This window comes from Rhinichthys klamathensis, unplaced genomic scaffold (assembly GCF_029890125.1).
Source record: "Rhinichthys klamathensis goyatoka isolate OS25496 unplaced genomic scaffold, OSU_Roscu_1.1 h1tg000999l_1, whole genome shotgun sequence".
NCBI classification, from domain to species: Eukaryota; Metazoa; Chordata; class Actinopteri; order Cypriniformes; family Leuciscidae; genus Rhinichthys; species Rhinichthys klamathensis.
In genome coordinates, this window is record NW_026607297.1 from 20,908 (window position 1) to 45,747 (window position 24,840).

Genomic DNA, 24,840 nt, shown 5'->3' on the forward strand with positions numbered 1-24,840 from the left:
AGCTGCTGGTCATGATGTTACTGAGCTCTACAGTCTCTCAAAGGAGCTCATGCATTTCTGGAACTAGTTGCTTTGAGATATTGAGATATTGATGTTTCTACTAGAAAGGCCATGAGCATATTTCATCTCTACAGGAGGTCTGATGATTTCCACATGGCTTTTACTGAAATCAGTCCAACTGTAAACTCATCAGTTCCATATAAAGTTTATATGCAGTCTTAAAAACATTAAAATATCATGGGATCAATATCCCGTCAAAAGTATTGTGCGGTCACGGGTCAAAAAATAATAAGCGTGAATCAAAAATGTAAATGTAAAAATATAATCAGAATAGTGAGGCCACGGATCAAAATATAATAAGCGTGAATCAAAAAATAACAAGATTAATAAAAATCTTTAAACATGTTAAAACTTATATTGCACAAAACTTAAACTTATGTTCATGTTTTCTTTAAAAAAGAATGTTTTCCTTGGTTTTATTACTCTATACTTTGTGCTCTCTTACATTTTCTGCTCATATTTTTTGTGCTTGTGCTGTTTTTCTCTTCACTCTTCCTTCCATGTTCTTGCTCTTCCAAATGTCGCAGTTCGAGTTTCATGTAAATTAGGCCGGGCTTAAGCGTCACCATTGGTCCTCTAGCTCTAGATTGACAGCTCCTCCTCTGGCCAAAGTCTAACAATAAACTCATCAGTTTCACATAACGTTTGTGTGTGCAGTTTCAGAAACATTAAAACATGCACAGGCTTCTTCCCAGCTAGTGGATTGTGATTGTCAAAACATTTGGTAAACAGAGTTCTATGAAGTTTAGTGACCCATAATGTTCACATGGCTGGTAAGCTGCTGTTTTTATTATTGCTTGACACAAATTTCACGATTTCAATTCAATTCTTGTGATTTGATTACGATCTTGATTCAATATCGATTCATTTGGATAAATGAATCCAACGCTAAACATACAGAGAGCCCTGGATCAAATATAACGCTTTTTTTATTATTATAATAACAAAGTTATTATATTTTAATGATATCCTTCTGTCTGTCTGTCTGTCTATCGTTCTGTTTGCCTGTCTGTTTACCTGTATCTATCTATCTATCTATCTATCTATCTATCTATCTATCTATCTATCTATCTATCTATCTATCTATCTATCTATCTATCTATCTATCTATCTATCTATCTATCTATCTATCTATCTATCTATCTATCTATCTATCTATCTATCTATCTATCTTGTTCTGTATCTTTAAAATGGTTCATTCGTGTTTATTTACTCGATGATGGGTTCACGAGCTGGGAGCTACAGCGATCTCACGACACATTTACAAGCGCCAAAACGGTTATTTGTTATTTGATTATGAGAACTGAGAATTTGTTTATCTAAAGTAGAGACAACAGTAACCTGCTCTGTCTGTCGGGGTCAGTTTCCTCTTTCCTTCGCGATTCTCCTGGTTGTGGTGGATGTGGCGTGAGAGCGTGTGAACAGCGTCAGTTGCGTGAGTCTCAGGTCTACAAACCTTACTTTTATTTATTTATTTATTTATTTTTATTGGAGAAATATATAAAGGACAGATAAACTTAACATAAATCAAATCCAAAGACTTGTATGTTCCTTATGCAAACAAAAAACTAACAAAAGTTATAATTCCTTCTGCAGTCATTAAATATAGGCCTACACATGCATACAGAAATAAACTTAACATTCCTATACATGCAAATGCCATCTACGTATACTGTACATGAAACATATGCACATCTTACAATACAGGCTATAGAAAACTCCTAAAACAAAACAACTCCCCCACCCTGGAAGAACGTTTGTTCATAACCTCGAGAGAACGAGTTTAACTCTTCTGTGCTTTAAAGCTACAGAACACGCATTTTATTCTAGTGAACTAGAGAATGGCCTAATGTTATTTAAGAGGTTCATCACTTCATTCTGCTTCACACGTGGGACTGTATGATTATCACCAGCAGAGGGCATCATCAGATCTCTCATCATGTGTGTGTGTGTGTGTGTTGTGTGTGTGTTGTGTTGTTGTTGTTGTGAGGTCCTGTGCTCCTCCTGCGGAAACTCTTGACTTCTGGTGTGAAACGGGTGTTTGCAGGGCAGGGCAGCTGATAGAGGAACTCAGCAAACATGAAGAACGTCTGACTGTAAACTCACAGCTTTGATGAAACGGGAGTTCAGCGTTATAACACACAATGACCGAGTGTTGTCACACAGGTAAGAGTTTAACCTTAACTAACTTTCTCCCTCCATCTTCAGTCTAATTCACATTCAAGGTTTTATTGGTAAAATCTGTATTTCCATTGCAGGCTGTTTTTGCAAATGTTTTATTAATAATTTGATTATCAGTGGTGGTGTTTTATCTGCACAACACCAGCAACTAGAGGTTATAGATGGTGAAAGCAACTACATATTATTTTTTATATACTGTTTTTAAATGTTGTTAAAATGTTTTTTCTTGGTTATTGAAATGTATCATTCTTCAAACATTACGGGAACGTTACTTTTGAATGTTCTCTGAACGTTCTGAAACAAGACGTGACATTTAAAAACGTTAGATGAACTAAACCGTTTCAGAAAAAAACTTTGCATAAACAATGTATTAATAATGTTTTGTGCTATTGTTTTATAAAAAGGGATCTATTTTCTATAGAACATTAATTAAAGACCGGATAACTTTGAATGAACGTTCTAGTAATGTTACAGGACCGTTTGTTCATAAACGCGAGAGAACTGATGGATTGAAATGAAAATCTGTAGGATCAGCTGAATTATTATCTGATCTTTATTTTATATGTGCTGGTTTGATTTCATTCAGATCAGCTCTGAGTTTGTGTCTGCTTGTTTCTGTCGTCTGTCTGCTGTGGTCTGTTTGGATAGTCATGTCTGAAGTGAAACACACACACACACACACACACACACGTTCAGAGGCCCCTCACACTGAGCCAACGGCCCCCGTGACAACAGGTTTCCTGTTTCATAAAGCAGAACCCGACGAGTGTGAAGCGCATTGTTCAAGTCTTCACTGAGAAGAGAGATTTCAAACAACTGTAATCTGGTCATTAATGCCTGTCAGTGTGTATTGTCGACCCTCACTGCTGTGTTTCGGGCCTGGTAACTAGTGTTTTACATGTGAGATCTCTCTCTGGATCTGCAGCCACACACACTCGCTCATCTGACGGTGTGTGTGTGTGTGTGTTTCCTCAGATTTGACGGTGGAGGAGCAGATGGAGATCGAGCGGCTGAAGATGCACAAGCAGGTTCTGCTGGAGGACATTGAGGTGAGGAACACACACTGAACATGTTTCTAACGTCCACGCTACATTATGAAAACAGTTACATCACTTTATGACAACAATCCAATATCATAACCCGTCACGTTTCTATATTGTAGTGTGTTGTTTATATTGTCTTCAATGTTGTAGTGTTGTCATGTGTGGATGCAACGTAAGGTTTGCTGATTAGTTTCATTGTATAATATATGCAATGACAAAAGGAAATTTAATTGAAAATGTTATTTTTGAATGTTACAAACGTCCAGTTCTAAAAACGTTTTTTTTTCTTGGTTATTCAAACATTATGGGAACGTTACTTTGGATTGTTCTCTGAGCGTTCTGAAACAAAAGTAACATTTAAAAAATGTTAGACGAACTAAAACGTTTTAGAAAAAAAACGTTCAATGAAGGATGTATAAATAATGTTTTGAGGACATAATTAAAGACCAGATAACTTTGAACGAACGTTTTAATAAGAATGTTTGTTCATAACGTTAGTATTTAGTTTATACTCGTAGGACTGAAGCTTCAGCATTACCTGTCAAATGATAATCTGTCTATGTATATATGTGTCCCTCCAATGTTCTGTTGTTTTGTCATTGTGGTTTTTTTTCCCGTTGTTCTGTGAAAAAAAAAACGTGTTAAAAAAAGAAGAAATGGTCCAAAATAACCTAAAAGCCTCTTTCACGTGTCATACTGGACTAGTGGTCGTGTTTGTGTGTGTGTCTGGTGTGATTCTTAAATCATACGCAGAACATGTTGATAACTTTACCATTACGTTATGGAAACGTTATTTCTGAACGTTCCCCGAATGTTACAAGCATTCGTTTTTTCTTGGTTATTCTGAATTTGCATGAATTTGCATTCGGCTTCAGCATTACCTGTCAAATGATAATCTGTCTTTGTATATATGTGTCCCTCAAATGTTCTGTTGTTTTGCATTAGTGGTTTCTTTTTCCATAGTTTTTCACGAAAAAACAAAAACACAAAAAATTTGTAAAAAAAAAAAGAAGAAATGGACCAAAATAGCCTAAAAGCTTCTTTCACGTGTCATACTGGACTCGTGGTCGTGTTTGTGTGTGTGTCTGGTGTGATTCTTCCATCACATTCACAAGTGTATAATAGACAGACACTGTAAAGGAAATAAAATATGTCTTTATTATGAAAGCAGCTTTAGAAACCTGACGAGAGGTTTTAATTTTTCTTACAGAAACTGAAGAACCAGATTGAAAACGTGATGGCAGATATTCAGGATTTCAAGTCGGCAGAAGACAAGTGAGTGAATATATGAATGATGATTGAGAGCGTCTGATGATCTGAGAAAAGAGCTTTGTTTACGCACTAATTCTGATATTAATATTTTATCTATTTTTAAAATAGTTCTAGTCTTAGTTTTGATTAAACGCTGGTGAAATAATGAAACGTGTTTTGCTTGAACTGTTTGCAGTAAGATGCTGGAGAGGGAGAAACGCTTCTGTAGTGGCAAGAAGAAGTTCAACATGGATCCTAAAAAGGTGAGATCTGGAGGAGTCAGTGATGATGATGATGATGATGATGATGATGAAGACGCTTGTTTCCAGCGTGAGATAACGAGGGCAGTGGAACATCAGTCAGTCTCTGAGATTAGCCACACACACACACACACACACACTGTAGGAGAGACTGATGTCATTATTCAACATTGAACTGAAAACAAGACATTCAAATTTAAACTGCATTTGTGCTATATATGTATCTCTGTGTGTGTGTGTGTGTGTACATGTTTTTCTATCCCGGTGGGGAAAAATGCACACAGACTCATGGACACTGTGGACCTAAATTGAGGAAAGAAGCTTTAAAAATCATATAGAATGAGTTTTTTTGAAAATATAAACATGCAGAAAGTTTTATGTGATGGGTAGGTTTAGGGGTAATGTGTGTGTGTGTGTGTGTGTGCTGAGTAGGTTTAGGGGTTCTGGTTAGTGTGTGAGTGTGTGTGTGTGTGATGGGTAGGTTTAGGGGTCGGGTTAGTGTGTGTGTTTGTGTGTGATAGGTAGGTTTAGGGGTAGTGTGTGTGTGTGTGTGATGAGTAGGTTTAGGGGTCTGGTTAGTGTGTGTGTGTGTGTGTGTGTGTGATGGGTAGGTGTAGGGGTTGGGTTAGTGTGTGTGTGGTGTGTGTGTGTGTGTGTGTGTGATGGGTTGGTGTAGTGGTCGGGTTAGTGTGTGTGTGTGTGTGTGATGGGTAGGGGTCGGGTTAGTGAGTGTGTGTGTGTGTGATGGGTAGGTTTATGGGTAGTGTGTGTGTGTGTGTGATGAGTAGGTTTAGGGGTCTGGTTAGTGTGTGTGTGTGTGTGTTTGTGTGATGGGTAGGTTTAGGGGTAGTGTGTGTGTGTGTGTGTGTGTGTGTGTGATGAGTAGGTTTAGGGGTCTGGTTAGTGTGTGTGTGTGTGTGTTTGTGTGATGGGTAGGTTTAGGGGTAGTGTGTGTGTGTGTGATGAGTAGGTTTAGGGGTCTGGTTAGTGTGTGTGTGTGTGTGTGTGTGATGGGTAGGTGTAGGGGTCGGGTTAGTGTGTGTGTGATGGGTAGGGGTCGGGTTAGTGAGTGTGTGTGTGTGTGTGTGTGTGTGTGTGATGGGTAGGTTTAGGGCTAGGGTGTGTGTGTGTGTGTGTGTGTGAGTGTGATGGGTAGGTGTAGGGTCGGGTTAGTGAGTGTGTGTGTGTGTGTGTGTGATGGGTAGGTTTAGGGGTAGGGTGTGTGTGTGTGTGTGTGTGTGTGTGTGTGAGTGTGATGGGTAGGTGTAGGGTCGGGTTAGTGAGTGTGTGATGGGTAGGTTTAGGGGTCAGGTTAGTGTGTGTGTGATGGGTAGGGGTCGGGTTAGTGTGTGTGTGTGTGTGTGTGTGTGATGGGTAGGTTTAGGGCTAGGGTGTGTGTGTGTGAGTGTGATGGGTAGGTGTAGGGTCGGGTTAGTGAGTGTGTGTGTGTGATGGGTAGGTTTAGGGGTAGTGTGTGTGTGTGTGTGTGTGTGTGTGTGTGTGATGAGTAGGTTTAGGGGTCTGGTTAGTGTGTGTGTGTGTGATGGGTAGGTGTAGGGGTCGGGTTAGTGTGTGTGTGTGTGTGATGGGTAGGTTTGGTGGTCGGGTTAGTGTGTGTGTGTGTGATGGGTAGGGGTCGGGTTAGTGAGTGTGTGTGTGTGTGTGTGTGTGATGGGTAGGTTTAGGGCTAGGGTGTGTGTGTTTGTCTGTGTGTGTGTGTTTGTCTGTGTGTGTGTGTGTGTGTGTGTGATGGGTAGGTGTAGGGTCGGGTTAGTGAGTGTGTGTGTGTGTGTGATGGGTAGGTTTAGGGGTAGGGTGTGTGTGTGTGTGTGTGTGTGTGTGTGTGTGTGATGGGTAGGTTTAGGGGTAGGGTGTGTGTGTGTGTGTGTGTGTGATGGGTAGGTTTAGGGGTAGGGTGTGTGTGTGTGTGTGTGTGTGTGTGTGTGTGTGTGTGTGATGAGTAGGTTTAGGGGTCTGGTTAGTGTGTGTGTGTGTGTGTGTGTGTGATGGGTAGGTGTAGGGGTTGGGTTAGTGTGTGTGTGGTGTGTGTGTGTGTGTGTGATGGGTTGGTGTAGTGGTCGGGTTAGTGTGTGTGTGTGTGTGATGGGTAGGGGTCGGGTTAGTGAGTGTGTGTGTGTGTGATGGGTAGGTTTATGGGTAGTGTGTGTGTGTGTGTGATGAGTAGGTTTAGGGGTCTGGTTAGTGTGTGTGTGTGTGTGTTTGTGTGATGGGTAGGTTTAGGGGTAGTGTGTGTGTGTGTGTGTGTGTGTGTGTGTGTGTGTGTGATGAGTAGGTTTAGGGGTCTGGTTAGTGTGTGTGTGTGTGTGTGTGTGTGTGTGTGTGTGTGTGTGTGTGTGTGTGTGTGATGGGTAGGTGTAGGGGTCGGGTTAGTGTGTGTGTGATGGGTAGGGGTCGGGTTAGTGAGTGTGTGTGTGTGTGTGTGTGTGTGTGTGTGTGATGGGTAGGTTTAGGGCTAGGGTGTGTGTGTGTGTGTGTGTGTGAGTGTGATGGGTAGGTGTAGGGTCGGGTTAGTGAGTGTGTGTGTGTGTGTGATGGGTAGGTTTAGGGGTAGGGTGTGTGTGTGTGTGTGTGTGTGTGTGTGTGTGAGTGTGATGGGTAGGTGTAGGGTCGGGTTAGTGAGTGTGTGATGGGTAGGTTTAGGGGTCAGGTTAGTGTGTGTGTGATGGGTAGGGGTCGGGTTAGTGTGTGTGTGTGTGTGTGTGTGTGATGGGTAGGTTTAGGGCTAGGGTGTGTGTGTGTGAGTGTGATGGGTAGGTGTAGGGTCGGGTTAGTGAGTGTGTGTGTGTGATGGGTAGGTTTAGGGGTAGTGTGTGTGTGTGTGTGTGTGATGAGTAGGTTTAGGGGTCTGGTTAGTGTGTGTGTGTGTGTGTGTGTGTGTGTGTGATGGGTAGGTGTAGGGGTCGGGTTAGTGTGTGTGTGTGTGTGATGGGTAGGTTTAGGGGTCGGGTTAGTGTGTGTGTGTGTGATGGGTAGGGGTCGGGTTAGTGAGTGTGTGTGTGTGTGTGTGTGTGTGTGTGATGGGTAGGTTTAGGGCTAGGGTGTGTGTGTTTGTCTGTGTGTGTGTGTTTGTCTGTGTGTGTGTGTGTGTGTGTGTGATGGGTAGGTGTAGGGTCGGGTTAGTGAGTGTGTGTGTGTGTGTGTGTGTGATGGGTAGGTTTAGGGGTAGGGTGTGTGTGTGTGTGTGTGTGTGTGTGTGTGATGGGTAGGTTTAGGGGTAGGGTGTGTGTGTGTGTGTGTGTGTGATGGGTAGGTTTAGGGGTAGGGTGTGTGTGTGTGTGTGTGTGTGTGTGTGTGATGGGTAGGTTTAGGGGTAGGGTGTGTGTGTGTGTGTGTGTGTGATGGGTAGGTTTAGGGGTAGGGTGTGTGTGTGTGTCTGTGTGTGTGTGTGTGTGTGTGTGTGTGTGTGTGTGATGGGTAGGTTTAGGGGTAGGGTGTGTGTGTGTGTGTGTGTGTGTGATGGGTAGGGTTAGTGTAAGGGGATAAAATATACAGTTTGTACAGTATTAAAACCATTACGTCTATGGAGAGTCCCCACAAAGATAGCGAACCAGACGTGTGTGTGTGTGTGTGTGTGTGTGTGAATGATTAACAGACTGGAGGTTGTGTAGGATGAAGTCCTCAGGTCAACACCTGAAATACGTTTGGTTTTCTCGTTCTGAGTCTTTGTGGTTTTGCTGCTGCATGTTAACAGACAGTGAGGCCGACGAGCATGGAAAGAGATGACAGAGAGACACATGAAGGGTTGATGTTTAATAAACACCACAAACACAGTCACAAGTCTATAACTACACTGTAGACAACACACGTACACTTGCGTTCAAAAGATTGGGGTCGTGAGATGTGTTAATGTTTCTGAAAGAGTCTCTTCTGCTCACCAAACCTGCATATATTTGAAAAAAAATACAGTAAAAACAGTGAAATATTATTCCAGTGTAAATCAGCTGTTCTCTATGTGAATATACAGTAAAGTGTAATTTATTCCTGTGATCAAAGCTGAATTTCAGCATCATTACTCCAGTCTTCAGTGTCACATGATCCTTCAGAAATCACTCTAATATGATGATCTGATGCTTCTTCTCTTAACTCCGCTTGCTAACTGTTCTAGCTCGCCACCTAGCGTCCTTGCTGACGTCTTCAATAAGTCGCTGATTGGTTAAATCTCCTTAACATCACTGATTTTTTTGTTTGGCAAGATGTTGTTGAAGCTCTGGGCTGCAGTTAGTTACGCTTCTCTTAATTCTCTCTCAGATGCAGTTCAGATCGGGTGCCTCGGCCCCGGCAATAAATGTCCTCACAGCCATAAGGAAGGAATCGTGTCTATAGATGTGAGGAGCCATTTTTTTCACAGACTTGTCCTATTTTAATTTGGAAGGGCTCAAAACAGTCCATCCCAGTGCTATAAAAGGGAGGTTTGTGAAGTGTCTCGGGGGATGTTTACACGACACCGTTTTCAACTAAAAACGTAAAACCTTTTATGCGTTTTGGTAACTTTTGAAAACGGGTTTTTAAAGTGCAAGTTTTTAAAAACGATCTCCGTGTAAACAACAAAAACGCGAATCTCTGAAGACGCTGACGTCATGCTCATGCGTATTATGTGTTCAGTCTATAGTGTTTCATCGCCATCTAGTGGCCTGGCAGCAGAATACAGCGCTTTTAGTCGTTACCGCGGATCCGTGTGAATGGGGATCGTTCTGACAATGGTTATGACCCTCAGACAGGCTGGAGGTAGATCAGCCATTTTAGGGACCTCAGCTTTGTCCGTCCACTTGCGACAGTCGATACAGTTGTGCTGGAATTTACGAATTGCCTCACGACCTCTTAGTTTCCACACATTTCTCCTCATTTCAGCAAGTACCCGTTCTGTTCCTGGGTGACAGAGCTTACTGTCATAGTCCTGCATGAGCAGTTTGTTTGCTGGATGTTGAGGATCCAGAACTACTGGTTGAATTGTCTGGAGTTCTAGACCTTCAGCACGACGTAGGCGTCCTCCAACCCGTATAAGCTGACCGGCTTCATCAAGCTCTGGGGATAAACTGAGTTGGCGGTTTATAGTGGATACAGGCTAACCAGCTTTCAGTCGTTCATATTCCTTGGGGAAACTGTCACGTTGGATGTTTTGGAAGATGAGGCGATCACGTAGTCTTTAGCTGTTTGACTGGATTGGTTTGGGTCACTTGGACTGTGGCTTCAACAGGGTCTTTCCATGTACTGTACTCACTGGGGTTCAAGGGTTTTGATACTCTGGTGACACCTTAGAATACACTCTTCCTCTTCACCACTTCATCCTCAGGAGGTTTCGGGACTGGCATAGTGGGCGACTGTGATTCAGCCTGTAGTGAGAATGGTGGGCCTTGACTCCATCTGTTTGGTGACGCAAGTTCTTTTAGGCTGTGACCCCTTGTAAGGTCATCTGCAGGATTTCGGAGAGAATCTCCATATCACCATTCATGCTCATCCCCTAGATCTTGGATTTCTGCTATCCTAGTCCCTACGAAGACTTGGTGCAGTCTGTAGAGCCGTTGTTTCCCCCGCCCTCCTCCTCAGACTTGACGCTCACGCGGGTTGCCAGTTTGAGGACACGCAACAGGAACGAGCGCATTTGAAAATGAAAGCCGAGACTCGAGTAAGTTGATTAGTTGATTTATCCGCGTTTTAATATGCTCTCGTTAATAGAGAATTTAAGAGGGATACCGACACTTTTTAGGTTGGGTAGAATCCGCAATCTCTTACCCAATTTGCTGGCTGTGTTTCCTGCCAACTGGCATCCCGGATGTCAAAATACTATTGGGTGAACTGGCAGTGGGCGAGATCACACAGACCAAAACAAAAACAGACATTCCAACACGGAAAGCACATTTCAAAGTAAAATAACTAGCTGTAGAATTGTTTTTCAGAGAAACTCAGTATGTTTCCTAAATATCTGCAAACATATAAGGGTATTTTTATGCTTTAGTAGAGTGAAAAGGTTACATACAGCACAAGACTCAGCCAGGAAAGGACTGTGGTGGAATCAGACCACAGGACCACTCGGCTTATTTCCATTGTGAGCTTGGTTTCTAGCAGCTTTGAGGATCAGAGGATCATACTGGCTTGCTGTCACCTTATAAATGTGCTGCATAGAGGGTGTGGTCATTGGCACTGGGTGGTGTTTATATCCAAGGATGTCCGAGTCATAGTTCCATCTCAATCCAAGGGTGGATTCTTGTGGTTCGACTTCATCATGTGACAGCCAAAGCTCAGTGCTGTCTGAAGGAGCCTCTTTAGGTAGGTGATCAATGACATTTGGCATGTTGCAAGCCCATTGACGGATCTCGAAGCCACCACTCGCAAGAAGTTCTCGCAACACATTCACTAATTGCTTGGTCTCATCTGGGAACATTACCCTCTTTAGGCGTCTACGTAAAAGTTCCTTTCGATTGCTGATCTAAGGGTGCCATTTCGCTTGGTATTATCCAAAGCATGATGCTGTAATGCATATATGGCGCAGCAAGGGCTGCAAGCTGTGCCAAAATGCTATGGGGGTTATTTGTTTCGAGGTCATGCCAGACAAAGCCGAGTAGGTTTCTGTTTTCAGGCAGTAGGCAGACCTGATGAAACATGGCTTTTATGTCTCCCCTCACCGCGACAGTATGCTCCCTCAACAGAACCCCCAAAAGGGAAGGGCCTAGTGCAGGTGGTTTGGGCTTGTAGCGAGTCTATTGATTTCTGATCTTGTTTGAATCGTATAACCAGTCTTTAATTTTTGTGGGGACTTGGCTCTGTCTCCATCTACATCATCCAATGAGCTTACCACGACAGTGTGCTCCCTGAAATGCAACAGAACCCCCAAAAGGGAAGGGCCTAGTTCAGGTCCTGCAAGAAGGTAGTTGATGAGGTTATACTCCTTGTATTCAAAGGAGTTGAACACCACTCTGTTTTTGCCGTTATGATGAACCATGTGGTGGAGAATAAACCATGATCCTTCCTCTGTGGTAACAGAGTCTATTTCTGTTTCTCAAGTCTTTGTGGGCATGAAGCTGAGGCATATCAGGCTTACACAGCAGTGGTGTGGCATAGTGCTTCACTCCATCTACCTGGTGGTTTTGGCTTGTAGCTAGTCCATTGATTTCTGATCTTGTTTGGATCGTATGACCAGTCTTGCATTTTTGTGGGGAATGCTATCTCCTTGCCTAAGTCTCTCTACATTTCGGAACACTTCCTCCATTTGAGGAGTGACGGAAAGGTGTAGGCATTGCTGAGGCTGAAGCTGTTGCTGTAGATAGCATGTTGGTCCTTGTAGCACCCAACCTAGTCTAATTCTAATTGCTACTGGACCTCCAGGTGGGCTAAGAGTGCCCGGCCAAACTTAAGTGCTCAGAGGTAAAGGCATTCTGGATTTGGTAGCTCCTTTGTGGCTGTGATATTAAGCGTACACTAAAGAAAACGGAGGCCCCATTAAGTTTCTTGACATCTTGTCGAATTGTTCTTAAAGGGGACATGTCATGAAAATCTGACTTTTTCCGTGTTTAAGTGCTATAATCGGGTCTCTGGTACATCTACCAACTCGGAGAAAACGTGAAAAGTGACAACCCATTAACCCGAGCACAGAACACTATTTGACCAAAAAATGTCACAGCTGTCTTATAAAGACCTTAGGGAACTGTGTCAACTTGAGTAAGAGTTAAACATGACGATGAGATGAATCAATGTAACTCCACAACAACATAAATGTATCCACTAACAATTTAGAAATGTCCATGTGCGTCTAAAAGTTGAACTCTTCCTGAGTCTCCACTCGCAACTGGTTATTCCTGAGATTTTGGAAATTTGTGTGTTTTGTTATTCCCGGAGTCTCTGAAGCCTGTGTAAAGGCTCCGCCCTCTTCTGAACGGAGGCGGAGCTAACGCTCATTTGCATTTAAAGGGACACACACAAAAACGGCACATTTTTTCTCACACCCAAAAAGGAGCAAATAATAGCTATAGCTATAATAAATTATCTGGTATTTTGAGCTGAAATTTCACAGACACATTCTGGGGACACCATAGATTTATATTACATCTTGTGAAAAGGGGCGTAATATGTCGCCTTTAATGCAAGGTCCTCAGTCTGTTTCTTAAGCCCTAGTTTCTGAGCTGTAGCTGGGAGTAGCATAGTTCTTTCGGATCCATCATCGAGCACTGCATAGGTGTTTAGGGTTTGATTCTTGTGCTGCAAGACAACAGGAATCATTTTCAGCAGAACATGCTGTGTCATGGGTTTGATCAGATCCATGAAGATCAGTGGAAAATCTGGACTTAGCTACAGGGCCTGATCTTGGCTGGACCGTCTTACGTCTCTCCTACTTCCTGAGATTTAGATCCTCACAGTCTTGGCAACAGGATTCAAGCTTAAGCCACTCGGCCAGGTCCAGTAAAGTGTAAACTACACCAGATTGATAGGGCATGTGTCATGGAGCCACCAAACACTGTTGTCGTGCAAATGAAAGTGCCCGGCTCTATTGCAGGTAAGCAAAAGTCAACCAGTGTATCAGTTTCTGTGATTTTGGTTTGAAGGGTTTAGTCTTATCTTTAGTCATTCTGCAGAAAAGGGAAGTATTGGTCTGAAGGAAAGCAGATGTTGAGCTGTGGAGGAAGTAGTGTGGACGCTCGGATAAACTGCAGCGTCTCTCACAGAAAGCCTCAGTGTTTTATCTGTGTGACAGCGAGCGAGTGAACGGCTCAAACCGCTCTGTGTTTCAGGGAATCAAGTATCTGGTGGACAACGAGCTTCTGGAGTGGAAACCAGAGCGAGTGGCAGAGTTTCTGTATAAAGAGGAAGGACTGAATAAGACGGCCATCGGAGACTTCCTGGGAGAGAGGTGACTTATGAACCAAACACACACACACCAGATCTGTGTGTGTGTGTGTGTGTGCGTGTGTGCGCGTGTGTGTGTGCGTGTGTGTGTGTATGTCTGAGTGTGCGTGAGTGCTTGTGTGAGTGTGTGTGTGTGTGTGTGATTGAGAGTGCGTGCGAGTGATTGAGAGTACGTGTGTGTGTGTGTGTGTGTGTGTGTGTGTCCTGATGAATGCATCTCAATCTGATGTTTCAGGGAGGAGATGCACCTGCAGATTCTCAAGGCGTTTGTGGACCTGCACGAGTTTTCGGATCTCAACCTGGTCCAGGCGTTACGGTGAGAACTCGAGCGCTCCTCCCCTCACACACACACACACACACACACACACACACACACGTGACGGACTCGTCTTATTGCTCCTCCTCTCTCTCGCTCCTCAGGCAGTTCCTGTGGAGTTTCCGTCTGCCGGGAGAAGCGCAGAAGATCGACCGCATGATGGAGGCTTTCGCCACACGTTACTGTAACTGCAACGTCAACGTCTTCCAGTCCACAGGTGAAGCGACACTCGAAACTCATCAAAGTCCACTTGCATAATACATAATATATATTACACCCAATAATTACTATATTTCAGTATTTGAAAACAGAAACTCATGGAAGCTTGTTTCTGCCATGGAATAAACAATATTGCGTAATATTGGAATTTTGACTTTTTTACGTCTCGTCATTCAGTCTTTTGTTTCTGGAATAAAAAAATAAAAAGTTAAAGGAGCTGTATGTAAGATTGTGGCCAAAACTGGTACTGCAATCACTGTCAAATTACTGTAGAGTGGTGTATCCCCTCCCCCTCCCCCCTGGCTCAAGGTTGCCAGATCGGCTGCAGGATCCAGCAGGAACGTGACGAGCTGCAGCTGTGGTAACTAGAGCAGAGCTGGCAACCCGGATGCCGCAACACTACTGACTTCGTGATTGGTAGAAAGGTGGAGGGTGGAGCATCAGACCAAAACACAACATGACAACATCAACATCAGTTGAGGGCTGCAACTGCACTTTTTAAATGACAATATCCTGGCCAGACTACTGTTGTCAGTGATATAAGTATTTGAAATGTACATGATTTCTTAATGTCTAGTGACATTTCAGGGCCATTTTATGATTAATTGAAAACAATTTCTTACATACAGCTCCTTTAATTATGACTTTAGGTCTCCCTGTGGTCAAAATCCAGCTTTTAATGTTGTTTATGCGTCTATGTGGTGTTTTTAATATACAAACCATGTGTAAGTTCATAAGTCGACAGCATTGCTGAGTATTTCCTCCTTAAAACTGCAGTGAACCAAAGACAGTCTCAAAAACACGGTTTGAAATCGCTGGTGTTTCTGACGTCACAAACGACCTTGTAACCAATCAGATCAACGAGTGATCGTCAACCAGTGGATCTCTGAGCTGAGTGAGTGAGTGGAGGCGGGGCTCATTTGCATATTCATAGAACCGCGCATACTAAATGAGGCAAGGGTGTCGAGTTACATTCAAGATATTTTAAGGCATGAAGACATTTTTTCAAGGAAAAATTTAAATATGTCATTTTGGTGATCAAAGATAAGTTTTAAGGGATAAAATGATTGACTACAGGGGAAATTTTAATATCTCACAATTCTGACTTTTTTTCTCAGAACTGCAAGAACAAAATCACTGAAAAAAAGTTGCAATTACCTTTTTATATATTTTTTATTCCATGGCGAAATAAGCTTTCACTGAGACTATTTGTTATGCATTCACAAATCTGTTAATTGGCCAAGCTGATGATCTCAAAACGCTTTGTTTATCAGTCTCTGGTAAAGTTGTTGAGATCAGTTGTGTTGTTTGTGATCCTCAGACACGTGTTACATCCTTTCGTTTGCCATCATCATGTTGAACACGAGTCTTCACAACCCCAGCGTGAAGGACAAGACCCCGCTGGAGAGATTCATTAGCATGAACCGCGGGATCAACAACGGAGAGGATCTTCCCGACGACCTCCTGACGGTGAGCAGCCAATCACAATCACTCCTCACTGGTCACATGACCAAAATACTACACTGGAGTCACTGAGCACAAATAACAGCGTGGTGTTAAAGGGATAGTTCACCCAAAACTGAAAATTAGCCCATGATTTACTCTTCCTCAACCCATCCTAGGTGTATATGACATTCTTCTTTCAGACGAATACAATTGGAATTATATTAAAAAAATCTCTTGGCTCTTCCAAGCTTTATAATGGGAGTAAATGGCAGGATATTTTTTGAAGTCCATCAAAGTGCATCTATCCATCATAAAAGTGCATCTATCCATCATAAAAGTGCATCTATCCATGATAAAAGTGCATCTATCCATCATAAAAGTGCATCTGTTCATCATAAAAGTGCATCTATCCATCATAAAAGTGTATCTGTCCATCATAAAAGTGCATCTGTCCATCATAAAGTGCATCTATTCATCATAAAGTGCATCTATTCATGATAAAAGTGCATCTATCCATCATAAAAGTGCATCTATCCATCATAAAAGTGCATCTGTTCATCATAAAAGTGCATCTATCCATCATAAAAGTGCATCTATCCATCATAAAAGTGCATCTATCCATCATAAAAGTGCATCTATTCATCATAAAGTGCATCTATTCATGATAAAAGTGCATCTATTCATCATAAAAGTGCATCTATCCATGATAAAAGTGCATCTATCATGATAAAAGTGCATCTATCCATGATAAAAGTGCATCTATCCATCATAAAAGTGCATCTATCCATGATAAAAGTGCATCTATCCATCATAAAAGTGCATCTATTCATCATAAAAGTGCATCTATCCATGATAAAAGTGCATCTATCCATGATAAAAGTGCATCTATCCATCATAAAAGTGCATCTATCATGATAAAAGTGCATCTATCCATGATAAAAGTGCATCTATCCATCATAAAAGTGCATCTATCCATCATAAAAGTGCATTAGTGCATCTATCCATCATAAAAGCGCATCTATCCATCATAAAAGTGCATCTATCCATCATAAAAGTGCATCTGTCCATCATAAAAGTGCATCTATCCATCATAAAAGTGCATCTATCCATCATAAAAGTGCATCTGTCCATCATAAAAGTGCATCTGTCCATCATAAAAGTGCATCTATTCATCATAAAAGTGCATCTATCCATCATAAAAGTGCATCTGTCCATCATAAAAGTGCATCTATCATGATAAAAGTGCATCTATCCATGATAAAAGTGCATCTATCCATCATAAAAGTGCATCTCTCCATGAGAAAAGTGCATCTATCCATCATAAAAGTGCATCTATTCATCATAAAAGTGCATCTATCCATGATAAAAGTGCATCTATCCATCATAAAAGTGCATCTATCCATCATAAAAGTGCATCTATTCATCATAAAAGTGCATCTATCCATGATAAAAGTGCATCTATCCATCATAAAAGTGCATCTATCCATCATAAAAGTGCATCTATCCATCATAAAAGTGCATCTGTCCATCATAAAAGTGCATCTATCCATCATAAAAGTGCATCTGTCCATCATAAAAGCGCATCTATCCATCATAAAAGTGCATCTGTCCATCATAAAAGTGCATCCGTCCATCATAAAAGTGCATCTATTCATAATAAAAGTGCATCTATCCATCATATATATATTATATATATATTTTTCTTCTGGGCTGAATTTTAATTTTTGGGGGAACTATCGCTTTAATTTCTGGACAGTAAATGTGCAGCACTGACAGGAAGACTGAAGTGTGTGTTTCTTTTCATCACCACAGAATCTGTTCAACAGCATACGGAACGAACCCTTCAAAATCCCAGAGGATGATGGGAATGATCTCACACACACCTTCTTCAACCCCGACCGCGAGGGCTGGCTGCTCAAACTGGGTAAAGATTACAAAGTTATTATAAACTACTGCAAACATATTTAGTCCAGTTTACTTTCTCCTTCATCTATTCGAGAACTGCTGTGTTTATTGTAAATCTGTGCAAGTTTAATAGTGACATCATCTATGTCTGTCAAATAGATTCTGCTCACACATCTAACAAAAATATTAAAATTAATATCAATAAGAATGTTCATATTAAGTTATGAAAACGTAATTTCTGATGAACAGTCTAAATTAAAAAAAAAATTTAAATGTTTTTTCTTGGTTATTTAAATGTTAATGGAACGTTTCATTGTATCATTCAAACATTATGGAATGTTACTTTTGAATGTTCTCTGAACGTTCTAAAACGAGTCGTTACATTTAAAAAACGTTAGACGAACGTCCAAATGAAACATTCCATGAACGATGTACAAATAATGTTTTTGTGCTAATGTTTTGGGAACATTATTAGAGAACGACCGTTTTATTAGCATTAAGATCGTTTGATCGAAACGTTCTGAGAACTAGATGTGCATTGTGCATGCATTAGTAAATGTTGAAATTAACATTAACTAGTTAATAAGTATTTTTGATAGTTGGCTCATGTTATCTGATGTAGTGTTCAGTGTTGCTGATGTGTAATGTGTCCGCAGGCGGCCGTGTGAAGACCTGGAAGAGGCGATGGTTCATCCTCACTGATAACTGCCTGTATTATTTTGAATACACCACAGTAAGAACCCTCTGAACGCATGAGTGTGTGTGTGTAAAGTGTGTGTATCAGAGCTGATTGTGGTGTTTGTGTATCAGGACAAGGAGCCGCGCGGGATCATTCCTCTGGAGAATCTGTGTGTGAAGGAAGTGCTCTTTCCCCGGAAGCCGGTGAGACCCGCATGTGTTACACACTGAAACCTTTAAAGCTTTCAAATATAGAGGAATTAATCCGGCCCAATCCTGCATCATCGCAAATGATTTATGGAGAATGATAATGCATAGCAGAAACATACTAACATCAAACTCAGTTGCTGTCAGTAGAGTAAGGCCATGCGGGTGTGTTGTGAGTGATGCTAACATGTGACCTTTGACCTGTGCCAGTATTGTTTAGAGCTGTATAACCCCAACAGTCGAGGTCAGAAGATCAAGGCGTGTAAAACAGAGACAGACGGGCGAGTGGTGGAGGGAAAACACCAGTCCTACAGCATCTGTGCTTCTACAGCGGAGGAGAGAGACCAGTGGATCGAGTCCATCAGGTGTGTGTGTGTGAGTGTGTGTGTGTGTCAGTCCTACAGCATCTGTGCTTCTACAGCGGAGGAGAGAGACCAGTGGATCGAGTCCATCAGGTGTGTGTGTGTGTGTGAGTGTGTGTGTGTGTCAGTCCTACAGCATCTGTGCTTCTACAGCGGAGGAGAGAGACCAGTGGATCGAGTCCATCAGGTGTGTGTGTGTGTGTGTGTGTGTGAGAGTGTGTGTGTGTGTGAGTGTGTGTGTGTGTGTCAGTCCTACAGCATCTGTGCTTCTACAGCGGAGGAGAGAGACCAGTGGATCGAGTCCATCAGGTGTGTGTGTGTGTGTGTGAGTGTGTGTGTGTGTGTGTGTCAGTCCTACAGCATCTGTGCTTCTACAGCGGAGGAGAGAGACCAGTGGATCGAGTCCATCAGGTGTGTGTGTGTGTGTGTGTGTGAGAGTGTGTGTGTGTGTGAGTGTGTGTGTGTGTCAGTCCTACAGCATCTGTGCTTCTACAGCGGAGGAGAGAGACCAGTGGATCGAGTCCATCAGGTGTGTGTGTGTGTGTGTGAGTGTGTGTGTGTGTCAGTCCTACAGCATCTGTGCTTCTACAGCGGAGGAGAGAGACCAGTGGATCGAGTCCATCAGGTGTGTGTGTGTGTGTGAGAGTGTGTGTGTGTGTGTGTGTGTCAGTCCTACAGCATCTGTGCTTCTACAGCGGAGGAGAGAGACCAGTGGATTGAGTCCATCAGGTGTGTGTGTGTGTGTGTGTGAGTGTGTCAGTCCTACAGCATCTGTGCTTCTATTGCGGAGGAGAGAGACCAGTGGATTGAGTCCATCAGGTGTGTGTGTGTGAGTGTGTGCGTGTGAGAGAGAGTGTGTGTGTGTGTGTGTGAGAGAGAGAGAGACCAGTGAATCTATGGAGTTAATATTGTGCCATAATTTAACAAACTAATCCAGCATTTTGCAAACAAACTCGATCTGCTTTGCAAAGGAAAACTCGACTCGCAAACAAACAGAAAGCAATGTGTAACGTCAATTTGAGCGCAAATGCAGAAGAGTAACAAATATGTATTGTGTTTTACAATTATAATAAATTAGCCTAGATAATATTTCACAAATAAATACAAATCATCCTACAAATTGCATGTAACCTTTGAACAAATACCAAATCTAGTGCATACAAATGCATATCTGTGTTACGATTGTGAGACACTTGGCTTTTTATGAGATCTCTCGCTCGATGTTCTCACAAATGCAGATGAGCGACTTCCTCTTCCAGAACAGCAGATGGCGTTGAGATAGGGGATTAGTGTAGCGGTTTTGTGAACCGTGCCACCCCTAACAGAAATCCACATTAGCACTTAGTAGCACTCCACTCTCCAGGATAGGGGAATCTAGAAGCTGAAAGCTCTGCCATCATGCTGCTTTTTTACACTCATGTTTGCAAAATGCTGGATTCGTTTGTTTAATTATGGCACAATATTAACTCCATATTGGATTGAGTCCATCAGGTATGAACACGAGAGTGTGTGTGTGTGTGTGCGGCCTCATACAGCGTCTGAACGCACGGCACACATCTGACCTATAACACGTGTGTGTGTGTGTGTGTGTGTGCGGCCTCATACAGCGTCTGAACGCACAGCACACGTCTGATCTATAATGTGTGTGTGTGTGTGTGTGTGTGTGTGTGTGCGGCCTCATACAGCGTCTGAACGCACAGCACACGTCTGACCTATAACGTGTGTGTGTGTGTGTGTGTGTGTGTGTGTGTGTGTGGCCTCATACAGCGTCTGAACGCACGGCACACGTCTGATCTATAATGTGTGTGTGTGTGTGTTCCACAGGGCCAGCATTACAAAGGATCCCTTCTATGACCTCGTGTCCATCAGGAAGAAGAAAGTCATCAACAAAGTTCCAGAGAAATGATCGAAGCGCCGGCGTGACTGAACACAGCACACACACACCAGAACAGTGTTATGCACACGCAGGGACACATCTTCCTCTCTCCGCAGGTTTAATGGATGACACACTTCACTCTCCGGAAATCACTCGAGTCAGTTGTTGAAGAGCTTCACAGTGAACGTGGAGAAGCTCAGATCATTCCCTGACACACTTCTGGGTTCATACTGAGATCTTTCTGAAACACACGTGAGATTGAGATTATAAAGAGACACTAGCGATGTTTCCATCCACAGTTTAACTTGTGAAGAAGATTGGAATATCACATAAAAACATTTGCGAATAAAGCAGCAATTTTATCCCAAAATATCAGTAATAAACTGTAAGTTTCTGCATTCTGGCTCTTTTCCCTCCATCATAAATGATAGAATGATTGGAGACGCTGCGACGCCATTGGTCCACTGGTTACTCCAGTTATCCAATCACAGCTGCCGCTGAGGCAAACTCACACGAGTTTATTGTTGCGCATCGAGGGATTTATTCAGTAAATGTGTTTCCTTTAGTTTATGTGCACGTCTTCTTATCGGGAAAAAAACTAACATTCTCAATTGAGCGCATTTTTAAAATTTATTACAATCGTTTTTTTTATGTGATATGGTATCCCAAAACTCTGATAATAAGAGGTGGATGGAAACATAGCTATTATAATTGTGCACTTGAATACAAGTGATACAAAAATCACCAGAAAGACAGTTATTATCTAAAGCCAACATGCCTCTGCCATCTGACCACATGTTGTGTCGTGTGTGTGTGTAAGAGAGTCTGTGTGTGTGTGTGTGTGTGTGTGTGAGAGTTTGTGTGTATGAGTGTGTGTGTGTAAGAGAGAGAGAGAGAGAGAGAGAGAGAGAGAGAGAGAGAGAGAGAGAGAGAGAGAGAGAGAGAGAGAGAGAGAGAGAGAGAGAGAGAGAGAGAGAGAGAGAGAGAGAGAGAGAGAGAGAGAGAGAGAGAGAGAGAGAGAGAGAGAGAGAGAGAGTGAGTGAGTGTGTGTGTGAGTCTCTTGATGACGCAATGACAGTGTAGTAATGAGGCAGCAGATCTGATGGATTGTTTCCTACACACACTCAGAACAAACACATTTACTCTGATCGTTTTGTAGAAAATGTTTTTCATGTAAAATGTATTTTGTATATATTATATCCTATAAATGATTATAGGTGATGCATTGTACAGTTGATTATTTAATTAAAGTTATTTGTGATCAAATGTGTTGATATATTGTCTTTTATTAAATGTAGGCTTTTCTAGTTTGAGCAGAAACAAACATCTGAGCTGTCGGGAAAACCCTGACGTCGGTTTTGTTAAAAGAAGAAGCTCAGGGTTATTCTCACACTCAACACAGTCTCAGTGTCATACACAAACACACACTTTCTCTCTCACACACACACCACTCGAACACACACACACCGCTCAAACACTCACTCACACACACCACTGGTACAGCACACACCACCTCACACACAGACACACTCGATCAGATCTTGGACTGATGAAAGTCTGAAACGTGATCTCATAGAGTTTTAGAAGAAGAAGCTCAGGGTTATTCTCACACTCAACACAGTGTCATTTATACACAACACATACACACACTTTCTCTCACACACCACTCGAACACACTTACCGCTCAAACACACTCTCTCACACACACCACTCATACCGCACACACTCGATCAGATCTTGGACTGATGAAAGTCTTAAACGTGATCTCATAGAGTTTTAGAGGAAGTGCATGTAGAAGATCAGTGTGTGTCAGAAGAGAAATCAAACGGGAAGAGAATCTTCCAGCATCTGAAGGACAGGATGAACCCGCGCTGGCGTTTGTTCACGCAACAGGGAAACGAGATATGACCTCATCGCTTTCACTTCCTCCATCGGAACATGAACATGTGGGTCTGCTGGTGGTTTCATGCAGGTCCGGTGGCAGATTCATGCTGATCTGTGGTGCTAATGACCCCAATCACCTCTAACCAGCAACACATGAGGAGTTTCTCCTTCATCATCATCATCATCATCATGAGGAGCATCTGAGGCCTGAAACGCGTTCAAGTCTCTGTAACGGACGGTAAACTGAAGCTATCATTGACAGACTGGACATTATTTAATGGTTGCATAGCATATCTTATTATATGCATCTTATATGTGTTCACTTCCTGTTTAGAGCTGTTGCAGTAAATTCACCAATCCTTTTTGTGGTCACAGAAAACTGGCACTGACACACACACACACACACATATCCGGCCAAAAATTGTCACACTGAATAGAAGCGGAAGTGCATTTCTGGTCGTGGCTCAAATTACGCACGTCATGTGCTCTTGTGAAGTTTGTGAGATGCTATTGTCCGTGCCTATGCTTTATCCTGAGTCTGAAATGATGCACTAAATACTCAGATCCGCCATCAGAGGGCGCCCGAGCCCGTGTATACAGCACTGTTGCCTTGTCCACACACACACACACACACACACACACACACACACACACACACACACACTGCGGTCTTTGCTCTTGTCTACTTGCATGATATAATTTCCCCTTTTTGACCCAAGTGTTCAAGTAGGCGTTAAGACTGCAAAGTGTGTGTAAAACATTTGATTACTCGATGGGACACGCTTATAGTCTTACAAAAATGCAAGTGTTCACAGAGCTTTTATTTATTATATTTTCAATACTGTGCATTTTAAAATAAACTTCTACATGTCTGTTCAGTAGTCGCTATGTAACTAACACACAAATTTAAAATTGTGGTGCTTCTAAGTGATAAAAACAATTGCGAATGTTGTACAGAAAAGGCCTACACATCTTTGCACAAATAAAATGTGCAACACTTTGTTTTTACTACCAAATTATATGCATCCGATCCAATTAATTTAAAATACAGTGGAATGTTTTCCTCGACATCTCGCGATTTCGGGGCACACGAGTTCCCAAACATAATGCATGATGGGATACGCTTAGCGCATTGTGGGTTTAGTGTGCATTAAGGGCACTGCACTTTTAAGACATGGGACAGTCTTGCACACTTAATTCCTGATGCATGCACACACTCTCAAGTGGCCAAGACCGCAGTGTGTGTATTTGGACAAGGCATTCCTCTTATGAAAGCTGCTGTAAGCTGTTTGTTAGTCTATACCTGGCCAATAGCAGTGAGGTATAATGGTGCATTCAAGTCATCCTGGGAACTTTTTAAGTCAATCAAAAACTATTTTGAGTGAGTTTCTTTGCCTGTCAATCATTTCGTACATGGTTCATCTGCCATTGGGTTGGCTGATTTGACTTTAGTGGGCGAGGTTTGCGTGTGGTTCAAGCCAATGGTTTTCATTAAATGACACGGACCCAAAAATGTTATCATCCTGTGGACTGTAGAACAAAAGATGGACGATGTGTCTCCACTTTCTTCCACTATCAAAAAATGAAGCCAAAATATCAGTTGACATCTTGCTCCGATTTTTTTTTTTGATGTCATTTGGAGCCCGAGTCTGCGCAGTAGCGTTTCAGAGGCGGAGTCATGGTATCAAAGGTCCCGCCCACACAGCTGTCAATCATCGCGTATACCCTGTTTTTATAGCATCAAATAACTAACTAAAACCAAAGCATTTGGAACATACACTCACCTAAAGGATTATTAGGAACACCATACTAATACTGTGTTTGACCCCCTTTCGCCTTCAGAACTGCCTTAATTCTATGTGGCATTGATTCAACAAGGTGCTGAAAGCATTCTTTAGAAATGTTGGCCCATATTGATAGGATAGCATCTTGCAGTTGATGGAGATTTGTGGGATGCACATCCAGGGCACGAAGCTCCCGTTCCACCACATCCCAAAGATGCTCTATTGGGTTGAGATCTGGTGACTGTGGGGGCCATTTTAGTACAGTGAACTCATTGTCATGTTCAAGAAACCAATTTGAAATTATTCGAGCTTTGTGACATGGTGGAAGTAGCCATCAGAGGATGGGGACATGGTGGCCATAAAGGGATGGACATGGTCAGAAACAATGCTCAGGTAGGCCGTGGCATTTAAACGATACCCAATTGGCACTAAGGGGCCTAAAGTGTGCCAAGAAAACATCCCCCACACCATTACACCACCACCACCAGCCTGCACAGTGGTAACAAGGCATG

At 42.4% G+C, this 24,840-nt stretch overlaps 1 protein-coding gene across 9 annotated transcripts; it reads left to right on the forward strand.

Moving 5' to 3' along the window:
* Positions 1-2,118: 2,118 nt before the first annotated feature.
* Positions 2,119-20,808, forward strand: cyth4b (cytohesin 4b). 9 transcript variants are annotated; one of them, XM_056244522.1, is made up of 14 exons: positions 3,060-3,123; positions 3,217-3,290; positions 4,495-4,559; positions 4,732-4,798; positions 13,537-13,655; positions 13,887-13,967; positions 14,072-14,184; positions 15,508-15,656; positions 17,445-17,556; positions 18,194-18,270; positions 18,348-18,419; positions 18,633-19,113; positions 19,167-19,215; positions 19,285-19,348. In XM_056244522.1, the coding sequence occupies exons 1-14, from the start codon at positions 3,075-3,077 to the stop codon at positions 19,331-19,333; spliced, it is 1,557 nt and encodes a 518-aa protein (XP_056100497.1). In that variant the 5' UTR covers positions 3,060-3,074; the 3' UTR covers positions 19,334-19,348. The 9 variants fall into 9 exon arrangements, with proteins under 9 accessions (XP_056100493.1, XP_056100494.1, XP_056100497.1 ...); XM_056244518.1 differs by lacking the exon at positions 3,060-3,123 and adding exons at positions 2,119-2,226; positions 20,609-20,808 and having other exon boundaries at positions 18,633-19,409; XM_056244519.1 differs by lacking the exon at positions 3,060-3,123 and adding exons at positions 2,143-2,217; positions 20,609-20,808 and having other exon boundaries at positions 18,633-19,409.
* Positions 20,809-24,840: the final 4,032 nt, after the last annotated feature.

Bases quoted from the DNA above. Each gene is read 5' to 3' on its own strand.
- cyth4b (XM_056244517.1), top strand. From the start codon at position 3,075: ATGCCTGTCAGTGTGTATTGTCGACCCTCACTGCTGTGTTTCGGGCCT. The intron at 4,799-13,536 runs GTGAGATCTGGA...TCTGTGTTTCAG, and splicing joins TCAACATGGATCCTAAAAAG to GGAATCAAGTATCTGGTGGA. The intron at 13,968-14,071 runs GTGAGAACTCGA...CTCGCTCCTCAG, and splicing joins AACCTGGTCCAGGCGTTACG to GCAGTTCCTGTGGAGTTTCC.